This window comes from Saccopteryx leptura, chromosome 7 (assembly GCF_036850995.1).
Source record: "Saccopteryx leptura isolate mSacLep1 chromosome 7, mSacLep1_pri_phased_curated, whole genome shotgun sequence".
Taxonomy (NCBI): domain Eukaryota; kingdom Metazoa; phylum Chordata; class Mammalia; order Chiroptera; family Emballonuridae; genus Saccopteryx; species Saccopteryx leptura.
In genome coordinates, this window is record NC_089509.1 from 65037226 (window position 1) to 65050372 (window position 13147).

A 13147-nucleotide genomic window follows, 5' to 3' on the forward strand; every position below is an offset into this window, starting at 1 on the left:
GAAACAATAAACCAATACAGTAAAGTTGCAGGATACAAAATCAATACACAAAAGTCCACTGCTTTCCTATATGCCAATGATGAAACATCAGAAAATAAACTAAAAAAAACCCAATTCTTTTTACAATTGCAACAACAACCACAAAAAATCCCTAGAAGTAAACTTAACAAAGGATGTGAAGGAACTATATACTGAAAACTACAAAACATTATTGAAATAAATTGAAAAAAACAACACAGTAAAATGAAAAAATATTTCATGTTTATGGATTGGAAGAATCAACATAGTTGAAATGGCCGTATTACCCAAAGCAATATACAAATTAAATGCAATCTGCATTAAAATCCCAGTATCATTTTTTAAAGAAATAGAACAAAAAAATCACCAGGTTTGTAGGGAACCATAAAGAACCCCAAATAGCCAAAGTAATCCTGAGGAAAAAAAATAAATATGAAGGTATCACATTACCTGACTTGAAATTATATAACAGAGACATGATAATGAAAACAGCATGGTATTGGCAGAGAAACAGACATACAGACCAACGGAGCAGAATTGAGAGCCCAGAAGTAAAACCACATATATATATGGACAAATCATCTGTGACAAAGGAGCCAAAAACACACAATGGAGAAAAGAAAGCCTCTTCAATAAATGGTGCTGGGAAAACTGGAAAGCCACATACAAAAGAATAAAATTTGACTACACTTTTTCTCTCTTCACAAAAATTAATTCAAAATGGACCAAAGGCCTAAATATAAGATATGACACTATAAATTACATAGAAGAAAATATAGGTACTAAACTCATGGACCTTGGCCATAGAAGACAATATATGAATTTGACCCCAAAGGCAAAGGAAGTAAAAGCAAAAATAAATGAATGGGACTATATCAAACTAAAAAGCTTCTGCACAGCAAAAGGAACTGACAATAAAACAAATTTGCAGCCAACTAAATGGGAGATGATATTTGCAAACAACAGTTCCAATAAGGGGTTAATATCCAAAATATATAAAGAATTCACAAAGCTCAACAACAAACAAGCAAACAATCCAATTTAAAAATGGGGAGAGGACCTGAACAGATACTTCTCCCAAGAGGACATACAAATGGCCAACAGATATATGAAAAGATGCTCATCTTTACTAGCTATTTGGGAAATGCAAATCAAAACTACAATGAGATACCACTTCACATCTGTTAGATTAGCTATTATCAACAAGACAGGTAATAACAAGTACTGGAGAGGCTGTGGAGAAAAAGGAATCCTAATTCACTGCTAGTGGGAATGTGAATTAGTACAACCGTTATGGAAGAAAGTATGGTGGTTCCTCAAAAAATTAAGAATAGTACTACTATATTACCCAGCAATCCCTCTGCTGGGTATCTACCCCCAAAACTTGAAAACATTGATACGTAAAGATACATGCACCCTGTGTTCATTGCAGCATTATTCACAGTGGCCAAGACATGGAAATAACCGAAGTGTCCCTCAATAGAGGACTGGATAAAGAGGATCTGGTACAGATATACAATGGAATACTACTCAGCCATAAAAAATGATAACATAGTGACATTTATGACAACATGGATAGACCTTGAGAACATTATATTGAGTGAAATAAGTAGATCAAAAAAAGCTATGAACTGTATGATTTCACACATAGGTGGGATATAAAACTCATAGACATAGAAAAAAGTGAAGTGGTTACCAGGGGGATGGGGATGAAGGGAAGAGAGTGAGGGGAAGGGTGTAAAGAGGGACAAATATAAGGTAATGGAAAATGATTTGACTTTGGATGATGAATAGACAACAAAATAGACTATTTAAATGATGTAGTGGTGTTACCTGAAACCTATGTACACTTGATCAATGTCACCCTGTTAAATTTAATTTTGTAAATAAAATTTAAAAATAATTAAATAATCAATGTAACACACACACACAAAGACATAAAAAACAAAATTAAAGGACACCTAATGCAACAACAAAAATTACAACTTCAGTTCAGTACTTCCACTGTTATTCTACAAAAAGATGTTTATGAGTACAATTAAAAGTAAATCTTCAAACAACTGGATTTGAAATTTGACTCACGTCTCCATGCTGTGAGCCTTAATTTGCATGCTCCTAACTTAGGAGGGAACGTGCATAGCATCATTTTGCTGTTTTTATATTGAACACATCTCTTTTTAGAATATAAAACGTATCCTTATTTATAGCACATGATTTGCCAAGCTCCTCAAATAGATTAAAGCACTAAAGAAAATGGGATCATTTCACTGAATAATGGTATTAGCCAAACAAGCAACATGGCCAGAATGGAGGTATGCTTGGTGGGGAGGCTTTGTGGAGACGCGGGAAGATAAACAACTGTACTGTCCTTTAGGCTTATGAGAATGACGTCCATGGGTGACAACCCCACAGTTACCGTACGAGTAGCCAGTACATTAGGGATACACTAACATAGATGACACACAGTGTTATCCAGTTTATTCTTGTGATTGGCGGTCTGCGGTTACCTGTCACATGGAGGATGACATTGGAGGAGAGAATGCCACTAGAGTTTTGGGCCTGAGCCACATAGAGGCCTGCGTCTGTCCCGCATACCTCTGGAATGAACACCGAATGTCTTGTCTCCTTGTGTAAAACCTGTAAGTGTCCATCTGTAGACAATTTCTGGCCCTTCTTGTACCTGAAGCAGAGAGTCAGTTTTTAAAGTCAGGATCACTGTTATTCACATCATATCCAATTTCCCGAAACCACTGCAAATAGGCCCCTTACCACTGCAATATTCTCTAGCATAAGCAGGAACTTTGCAGTTAACACAGACCCCACTGGGACTGTATTTCCTTCAGGCAGAGGTTGGAAGCTGGTGGCCAGAGACGTGCGTGATTGGCTCAGAACATGTTTATTTTAAATCAAAATTTTTTAACAGCATTTACCAATTGGAATGCTGCATATGAAATTCAGATATCCAACTACTCTCAAAACACCAGACCATCTGGTCGCACCAGGGAACCATTTGCTAACAGCAATGATCTAGAATGGGAAATGGTACCCGCCTATGGGGCCTCCTTCATTCACTGCTACGGAACAGCAGCTTATGACATCTGAAATCTGTATTGGAGTGACTCTCATTGTCCCTATTATAGTCATCCCATAACATCCACATGAGAATATCAATGTGCTGTTTCAGAGGAAGGCCCTTAGACAGCATTTGTTGGAGAAGTGAGTTCATTTAAGTAATGAATTAGAAGAACATTATTTCTAATTATAAAAGACATTTATGCAACTTGATCATTACTGTCAATGACACATTTCAAAAAGCTTCCTGTGAACATGAGCACTTAGCTGCATCCTTTTATAAAGCAAATAGTTTGTTTATTATGTATGTTCTAGATTCTTGTGTATGTATTTATATCCACGTTCTTCTAAACAAGAAGTGATGACAAACCCATGTCACTTCCTGTTCCCATTGCCTGAGTGGTAGTTTGGCGTTTTTCCGAGGGCCCTAACTTTGCATGATAGCTTGCCAGTTGTTACTTGAACAAAATGGCAAATCTGAGGACAAGATATTTTTGTCACAATACTTCTTCAGTATTATAATTGCAATAGTTCTTCAATAATATATACTAACCAAGTTATTTGTTATCTGGATAAAAACAAGAAACACTTCAGACAACATTTTTCTTTGGGGTAAACTGATATTTAATGATGAATATCATTAATGATCAGATTTCCTGACCTATAAAAACATGCAATTGTAAAAACAACAAAATAGAGCAAAAAGCATAAATGGCTGCACTATCGCATGAATGCAGTTTCTTCCAATCATCTGAGAAACTCCAGTTTTCTCATGAATTCTTTAGAGAGCTTACTCACACTTCAAGTATCTTCAGTGGGCACACACAATAACTGGGACTGATTGCTTAATATCTACTATAACATTAAAATAAATAAATGCTATTTTACTTAGTTTAGAAGCATAAATGCATTCTCACACATTTGTCACTGTCCTCAAATCCATCTACTTGAGGATGAAAAACGTCTAAATGTTTAAAAGCAATCCAAGCATTGACAAAGTAGAACTGCTTTTGTAACAACAGTATGTGATTCAAAACCTGTATTCTGCAGTTTACTTTTATTATAACAAAGAGGCTAAAAATAATAGTATCTCGAGTAAAATCAGATTGTTCACAGCTCAGTTATTACAACACCTTTGAAAAATGGGTTTATTACCTGTCACTAGGAGTAACTGTGAATTAAATATTTTAATTCTATCTCTCACATTCAAGAAATGTATAAAAAGAAATCTTAGTGAAACAAACAAATACTGCAAAAGTGACATGAGTATCTGTTGGGAAGAGAAAAAAATGAAATAGGTAAATTAAAGAAAAGGAAAAAATTCCAACTTCTTATGTTTTTATTAATTGAATAAGGGATGTTAAATCAAGAAAACTTCATGCTTATGTAAAAATAAACAATAGGAAAGAATTTTAACCCATCATCTCTAGAAATGTGGAATGTTAAACTGATAGAAAAACAGCACAACTAAGTCAGCGTGCTTTGGGAGCTTATTAAATTATTATTTTATAGGGTTACTTTGTTTTCTTTCAGGGTATTAGCCATGCTGCTACTGAAATGAGAGTTGGGGTTTGAAGTGAGGTTGAATCATGCAGAGTTGCGGTGTCGTAGAATATTAATCAGCTATCCCTACACCTCTGTGTTAGTGCACATGAATGATTTGCTCAGTCATTCAATTTGCCTCTTTTTTACGGCTTGTCGTTATAGGCTACCCACCATGTCAGTGTAGGCTCTGGAAATCCTGTTACTTCAACTTCCAAAGTCACTGGAGACCCTTCCGTGACGGTTACATTAGACAGGAGCCTGGAGAAATTAGGTGCATGGCCAGCGAGGCTGACCACACTGTTCTTTGCTGATGTACTTTTAATCTCTTCTTGGGGAGCCGCGTGCCTCTGATAGGCTTGGCTGGGGCCTAATTGACACCCGAGGCCCGAGAATGCATCCTGGGAAGCATGCAGCCTATCTTGGGTTTTAGTGACATTATTATCAGCATGCATTTTCTCCCGTGTTTCTAGCAAACTTCCCTGAGCCTGGGGGTGCTGCTGGAAAGCGCTCTCATGCACTCCACTCCGCATGCTCGCAGGATGGTTAGCCCCGGTTTGGTTGATGATAGTACTCTTTCCCAGAAATCTTCTGGAAGTTAGTGAGGCCTCAGCTTTGAGCTGGGGGTAAGGCTTCTCAAAATGACTTGAAAATGTTTCTCTCTTATCATCACACGTATCAGCAAATGCAGCAGGTGGTGGAAGGCAAGATCCCTGGGCCTCCCCTGGACCGCTGGCTCCTGGCTGCATCGTGTAGCTGCTTTTGTGGAGGCTGAGGGAGGGGCTGGCTCGCTCTTCTACCTCCATGTCAGATGGGGCGAGGGGGGAGTCCGGGCTTCCTGGGAGTGGAGGCAAGGAGATGTCATCAGGGGAGATACTCTCATGTTCTTCTCCTGAAAGCATGTCCGCAGGCAGGAGCAGGCCTTGGACATCACCTTCTTTGCCAGAGGAGAGCTGCTTCAGGTCCGGAGGAAGCTGACCCTCTCCCATTCCTTTGATGGTCAAATTATCTGCTACCTGCACCTGCTCCTTCAAAAGAGAAAGCCAAGGTTTTGAGTTAGTCATTGAGTTTTCTTTCTCCAGGTCTCAAATTCAACTTGAGAGAGACACCTTGAGGAAACCGAGTGAGTTAAAGCTTGGGGCCCGGCTTAAGCATTACAGAACTTGAAACCGTGGATCTGTTTAACCTGGGTTCAGTCCCGTTTCATGACTAAGGAATCTGTAAACTGATGCCCCAGTCTCTGAGTGGAATGAAACCGAGCTTGTGAAATAGGAGAAAGGCCCAGTTATCATCTCTAATGAAGGAGCTGGACTAGATAATGTCTTTTCAAATTATAACCAGAGGAGCGTCCTTTCACCGGCAAATTCAGCTTTGGGTTATTTGTCCACATTCCATGTGAACACAGTTCCTTAAATGTCGGAGGCTCCCTTGTTGGGTGATCCCTCAGACTCTTCTAGAATAATGCTTCCCTTTTCTCAAGAAAGCTGATCTTTTTATTTTATTCTGTTATTGTGGTAAAACATGTATAACATAAAATTTACCATGTTAGCCATTTTAAGTGCACAGTTAAGTGGCAGGAAATACATCCACACTGTGCGGCCATCACCACCAGTCACCTCCAGAACGTTTTCATCTCTCCCAAGTGAAACTTGATACCCTTTACAAACTAATTCTCCATTCCTACCACCACGCCCAGCCCCTTTAATTTCTGACTGTATGAATTTGACAACTTCAGGTACTTCATAGAGAAAAACTCATTTTTAATGGCTGGTTTTATTTTCTTAAAGCCCCTTAGTTTTATTCTCACACTGAAAAATATCTACTGAGAGCCTATGATATACTGGGGACTGTGCTAGGTATTGGAGAGAGAAAACAGTGAGGAAAAGTAAACACAGTCTCTGCCTTCAGTAGGTGACAGTCTAGTGGGGGATGTAGATATTAATACAACAGTCACACATTATGACCCTTTCAAACCAAACACACTGAGATATAATAGAGGAATGCCGTCTTCTTATCTTCCTGTCCCACGCGCAGTGTCAGTGCTGCTAGGAGACCATGAATAGTAGTACATGCCCTACTGCTCACGCTGTTCTATTATTTCCCTCCACTAATCCACATCCAGCTTTGGTTTAAAAAGAGGCTCGAATATGCCCTCTGGCACAGGCTTAAAAGAACACTAAAGCTAAAAGAGATCTCTCACCTATTCCAACCTGTGGGCTTACATATACTTCTCTCTTTGCCTTCCCTCAGCATTTTGGGTACATATTTACTGAATTAACAATTACTGGATTTTGTCCCATTGCTACAGCTTGCCCATAAGAAAGTTATGTTTTGTCTTAACTTTGAGTTCTTTGTCTTAGCATGTAGTCCTGCTCCTGATATACTTCACAGGTGATTTTTCAGAAATAAATGTGTTTTTAGGTTGAAGATTAGAAGTAAACATAAAAGTATGCTCTATTAGCCTACAGACATGACTTGTTTTTGGAGACATCATAAACCCCACTTAGAGAAAGTGGTTTCTTTCAACCATTTAATAGTTTAAATTCTGGGTCTAAAAGCCAGAAGTTCTTAGAAGTACCTCTCATTAAAAATCAATTAAGCAATCAATAAACACATGCCCAGCAGAGAACACCTCTCCTTCTTCTGTCTTTCCTACTGCACTTAGCTCTGCCTCTCTCTTTATCTCCTCCTGAAAGTAGAATGTTTATTTTCCTTTTCATAGCAACATTGGTCCAACTTCTTATTCAGTCTAAAAATTTCCTCTCTTGATATCTGGCAGCCTCTGTTTGAACATATTTTCTGAAGGGTGCTTTCTTTGAACATAATTTTATATTTTACTTGTGTTAAGAATATCTTTTTATATTTTGTAAAGATCTGCCTTCCTTCAGTATTCACCAATGGATTTGAATGGGCCTCCTGGAGTAACAGAGACCTCCGTCTGCTCTCCTCTTAAAACTGCCCTTTGGAGACTTGTTCTCACATTTCCTCAGCCTCTTTCTTTGTACTAAAAACCTCCAAATGTTCTTCTGCCTGGAATTCTGGAACTTTCATCATCCTGATCACGTTCTGGGAGGGCCTGTTCCTACTGGGCTATAAGCTACTTCACAGGACAGCAGGGACATTTGTTGATCTAAGGATCATCAGGGGCAGGAAACTGTTAATGCTTTGAGAAACCTATGCCTCTCCAGAGAAGAACAATGCTTTAAAAATGTCTAAAATTTTCAAAACGCTTAGGTAAGAAGCTTAAATGAAAGTTCAGGCTAGTCTCCCCACTGTATGCTCTCTGCTGGAGGGGAACTGACTTACCTAACTGCAGGTTCAGAAGGAGAGACAGAACAGTCTCATCTCTCTCTCTTTGACTTCTCTCTTTTGGATCTGCCTCCCACCAAATGGGTGCATTCACATTGGCTGTAAGGCATGGAAAAGCCTGTACAGGAAGTCTGTGGTTGTCTAGCTATGCACCCAAGTGATAGGGTAGACAAATCCATCTAAGTCAGAGATGAAGTTTAGGGAAACCCTCTAGGTAAGTCCGAGTCATGACCTCCAATCCAGCTTTTACTGGTGACTGATTCCTGACTCCTATGTCTCGCTTTCAGACAGTGCCAAATTCAAGAAGGCAATCCAAGAATATCACTTTTCACTCCCTACAGTTCTTAAAGTATAAAAATACTTTCCACAGAAAATAACACTACCAGATAACTTCTACTGACAATAAGAGGAAGGGCTTTCTCAAATCTTTTTTAAGAAACTTCTCAACTTATTAATATTCCCCCTACATATATTTATTTCCAGGATTTGTTTACTTTCCAGAATAGAAAGCAATCAGTGGACTCATCATCTCTTTGCTCTATTTCTTTTTAAGTGACTGTATTAGCTCTTTTTTTGTTTTGTTTTGTTTTTATAAGAACCACATGGGACTATTAATTTGTACTGAAATTTTAATCAACTAAAATCTCCTACTGTCTCTCTGTGTTAATATCATTGAAGAAAATTTTGAACACTGTATAGGTTAGGGCAAAGCCAGATATCTTCTCAAGGCAAGGAAACTGTCTTCCAGGTTGACAGTGATGAACTACTTGACATTGTTGAGTATAAGTATAACCTAACCAAACTTTCATCAGTTTACGTTCTTCCACTTAACCTTAAGAAAGATATCATGAGTGTGTTTATCAAATGACTTCCTGACACCATAATAAGTTTTCCTTATGGCACCAACCTTGAATTGCCCAGTAAATAATCCTCTCAGAAACAAATAAGGTGAGTTTAATACAAGGTTTTCTGAGTAAATAATTTTGGCTCTTGGCATTTTTGTCTGTAATTTCAAATGCAGGAAAATTGGAGGCAGACAACACCAACCCTACAAACAACACAACCGAACACACAGACATAATGAGAAGACAGAGAAGTGCAATCCAAATGAAACCACAAGAGAAATCTCCAGAAAAGGAAATGAGTGATATGGAAATAACCAAACTGCCAGATACAGAGTTTAGAATAATGATTGTTAGGATGCTTAAGGATCTTAGAACAGCAATGGATGGTCATTATGAACACCTAAATAGATAGCAAGTACAAAAAAGGACAGTGAAATATTAAAAAAGAATCAGTTGGAGGTGACAAATATAATATCAGAAATGAAGACCACAATGGAAGGAATTAAAAGCAGGATGGATGAAGCTGAGGATCAAATCAGTGAGTTGGAGGACAAGATGAACAAAGGCAGGAAAGCAGAGCAGAAAAAAGAAAAGAGACTCAAAAAGTCTGAGGAAACTCTGAGAGAGCTCTGTGACAACATGAAGAGAAATAACATCTGCATCATAGGAGTTCCTAAAGAAGAAGAGAAAGAACAAGGAATAGAAACTTTAGTCAATCAAATCATAGATAAAAACTTCCCTAAATTGATGCAAGGAAGGGTCTCATAAGTTCAAGAAGCACAGAGAACTCCATTAACGAGAAACCCAAAGAGACCTACACCAAGACAGATCATAATTAAAATACCAAAGCTAAGTGATAAAGAGAAAATATTAAAAGCTGCTAGAGAAAAAAAGGCTATCACCTACAAAGGAGCCCCCATAAGGATGACATCTGACTTCTCAACAGAAACACTTGAGGCCAGAAGGGAATGGCAAGAAATATTCAAAGTAATGCAGAACAAGAGCCTACAACCAAGACTACTTTATCCAGCAGGGCTATCATTTAAAATTGAAGGAGAAATATAAAAACTCAAGGAATTCATTACAACCAAACCAATGCTGCAGGAAATGTTAAGGGGTCTGTTGTAAACAGATCAAAGTGGGAAAAGAATATGGCAAAAGGGGAATACAGCTTTAAAGAATAAAATGGCAATAAACAACTACATATCAATAATAACCTTAAATGTAAATGGATTAAATGATCCAATCAAAAGACATAGGGTAGCTGCTTGGATAAGAAAACAGGACCCGTACATATACTGTCTACAAGAGACACACCTTAAAACAAAAGATGCACATAGACCAAAGATAAAAAGATGAAAAAAAAATTTCATGCAAATAGAAATGAAAAAAAAGCTTTGGTAGTAATACTTATATCAGACAAAATGGACTTTAAAACAAAGACTATAGTAAGAGATAAAGAAGGTCACTACATAATGATAAAGGGAGCAATCCAACAGGAAGCTATAACCATCATAAATATCTACACACCTAATATAGGAGCACCTAAATATATAAAGCAGACTTTGATTGATATAAAGGGTGAGATCAACAGCAATATTATAATAGTAGGGGATTTTAATACCCCACTAACATCATTAGATAGATCCTCAAGAAAGAAAATTAACAAAGAAACAGCAGACTTAAAGGACACACTAAATCAACTTAATTTAATAGATATCTTTAGAACCTTTCACCCTAAGGCAGCAGACTATACATTCTTTTCAAATTCTCATAGTACATTTTCTAAGATAGACCACATGTTAGGACACAAAAGCAGTCTCAACAAATTTAAGAAGATTGAAATCATATCAAGCATTTTCTCTGATCACAATGGCATGAAACTAGAAATCAACCACAACAGAAAAACTGAAAAATACTCCAACACATGGAAACTAAATAGCATGTTATTAAATAACGAATGGGTTAACAATGAAATCAAAGAAAAAATAAAAAAATTCTTAGAAACAAATGATAATAAGCAAACAACAACTCAAAATTTATGGGACACAGCAAAAGCAGTTCTTAGAGGGAAGTTCATAGCACTATAGGCATTCCTTAAGAAGCTTGAAAAAGCTCAAATAAACAACCTAACCCTTCATCTAAAAGAACTAGAAAAAAAACAGCAAGTAAGGCCCAGAGGTAGAAGAAGGAAAGAAATAATAAAGATCAGAGCAGAAATAAATGACATAGAAGTTAAAGAAACAATACAGAGGATCAATGAAACTAAGAGCTGGTTCTTTGAAAGGGTAAACAAGATTGATGAACCTTTAACAAGACTCACCAAGAAATGAAGACAGAGGATTCAAATAAATAAAATTAGAAATGAGAGTGGAGAAATAACAACCGACACAACAGAAATATAAAATAATGTAAGAAAATACTATGAAGAACTGTATGCCAAAAAATTAAGCAACCTAGGTGAAATGGACAAATTCCTTTTGATATAATCCTCCAAAAATCAATCTGAAAGAATCAGAAAACCTAAACAGACTGATTACAACAAAAGAGATTGAAACAGTTATCAAAAACCACCCAAAAAACAAAACTCCTGGGCCCGATGGCTTCACTGGTGAGTTCTACCAAACATTTAAAGAAGAACTAACTCCTATCCTTCTCAAGCTACTTCAAAAAATTCAGGAGGGGCCCTGTCCGGTTGGCTCAGCAGTAGAGCGTTGGCCTGGCGTGCGGGGGACCCGGGTTCGATTCCTGGCCAGGGCACATAGGAGAAGCGCCCATTTGCTTCTCCACCCCCCCTTCCTCTCTGTCTCTCTCTTCCCCTCCCGCAGCCGAGGCTCCATTGGAGCAAAGATGGCCCGGGCACTGGGGATGGCTCCTTGGCCTCTGCCCCAGGTGCTAAAGTGGCTCTGGTTGTGGCAGAGCGATGCCCCAGAGGGGCAGAGCGTTGCCCCTGGTGGGCGTGCTGGGTGGATCCCGGTCCGGCACATGCGGGAGTCTGTCTGACTGTCTCTCCCCGTTTCCAGCTTCAGAAAAATACAAAAAAAAAAAAAAAAATTCAGGAGGAAGGAACACTTTCAAGCTCCTTTTATGAGGCGAGCATAATTCTGATTCCAAAACCAGGCAAAGACAACACAAAAAAAGAAAATTATAGGCCAATATCCCTGATGAATTTTGATGCTAAAATCCTCAACAAAATATTAGCAAACCAATTCCAGCAATATATGAAAAAAATCATACATGATGATCAAATGGGATTTATTCTGGGGAGGCAAGGCTGGTACAATATTCACAAATCAATAAATGTGATTCATCACATAAACAAAAAAAAGGAGAAAAACCACATGATAATTTCAATAGATGCAGAAAAAGCAAATGACATACTTTCATAATATAGATCACATATTTCAAAAATTTATATGGAACCAAAAGAGAACACGAATAGCCTCAGCAATCTTGAAAAGGAAGAATAAAGTGGGAGGTATCACACTTCCTGATATCAAGTTATACTACAAGGCCATTGTACTCAAAACAGCTTGGTACTGGCATAAGAACAGGCATATAGATCAATAGAACAGAACAGAAAACCCAGAAATAAACCCACATCTTTATGGACAACTGATATTTGACAAAGGAAGTAAGAGCATACAGTGGAGTAAAGACAGTCTCTTTAACAAATGGTGTTGGGAAAACTGGATATCTACCTGCAAAAAAATGAAACTAGACCACCAAATTACACCATGCACAAAAATAAACTCAAAATGGATAAATAACTTAAATATAAATCGTGAAACCATAAGTATCCTAGAAGAAAACTTAGGCAGTAAGCTCACCGACATCTATCACAGCAATATCTTTGCTGAATTATCTCCACAAGGAAATGAAATAAAAGACTGGATAAACAAATGGGACTATATCAAACTAAAAAGCTTTTGCACAGCTAAAGACAATATGAACAGAATAAAAAAGACAAACCAAGCAATGGGAGAACATATTCGACAATACCTCTGATAAGGGATTAATAACCAAAATTTATAAAGAACTTGTAAAACTCAACACCAGAAAGACAAACAATCCAGTCAAAAAATGGGCACAAGAAATGAATAGACACTTCTCCAAAGAGGACATACAGATGGCCAATAGACAAATGAAATATGTTCAACATCACTAATCATTAGAGAAATGAAAATTAAAACCACAATGAGATACCACCTCACACCAGTCAGAATGGTGCTCATTGACAAAACAACACACGATTCCTCAAAAAATTAGAAATGGAACTGCCCTTTGACCCAGCCATCCCACTTATAGGAATATATCCCAAGGACACCATATCACCAACTGAAAAAAAGAAATGCACCCCC

At 37.8% G+C, this 13147-nt stretch overlaps 1 protein-coding gene across 3 annotated transcripts in view; it reads right to left on the reverse strand.

Annotated features, from left to right (window-relative positions):
- Window positions 1–865: 865 nt before the first annotated feature.
- The window catches only part of CCDC141 (coiled-coil domain containing 141), a 242337-nt gene continuing 230055 nt past the window's right edge, over window positions 866–13147 (reverse strand). For 2 of the 3 annotated variants that reach the window (XM_066345143.1, XM_066345142.1), the window contains exon 22: window positions 3707–5660. In XM_066345143.1, coding sequence (XP_066201240.1) covers window positions 4779–5660 — 882 coding nt within the window. In that variant the 3' untranslated portion in view covers window positions 3707–4778. Of the gene's footprint in view, window positions 2699–3706; window positions 5661–13147 lie in introns of those variants that run through there. The other variant, XM_066345145.1, reaches the window with a different exon arrangement.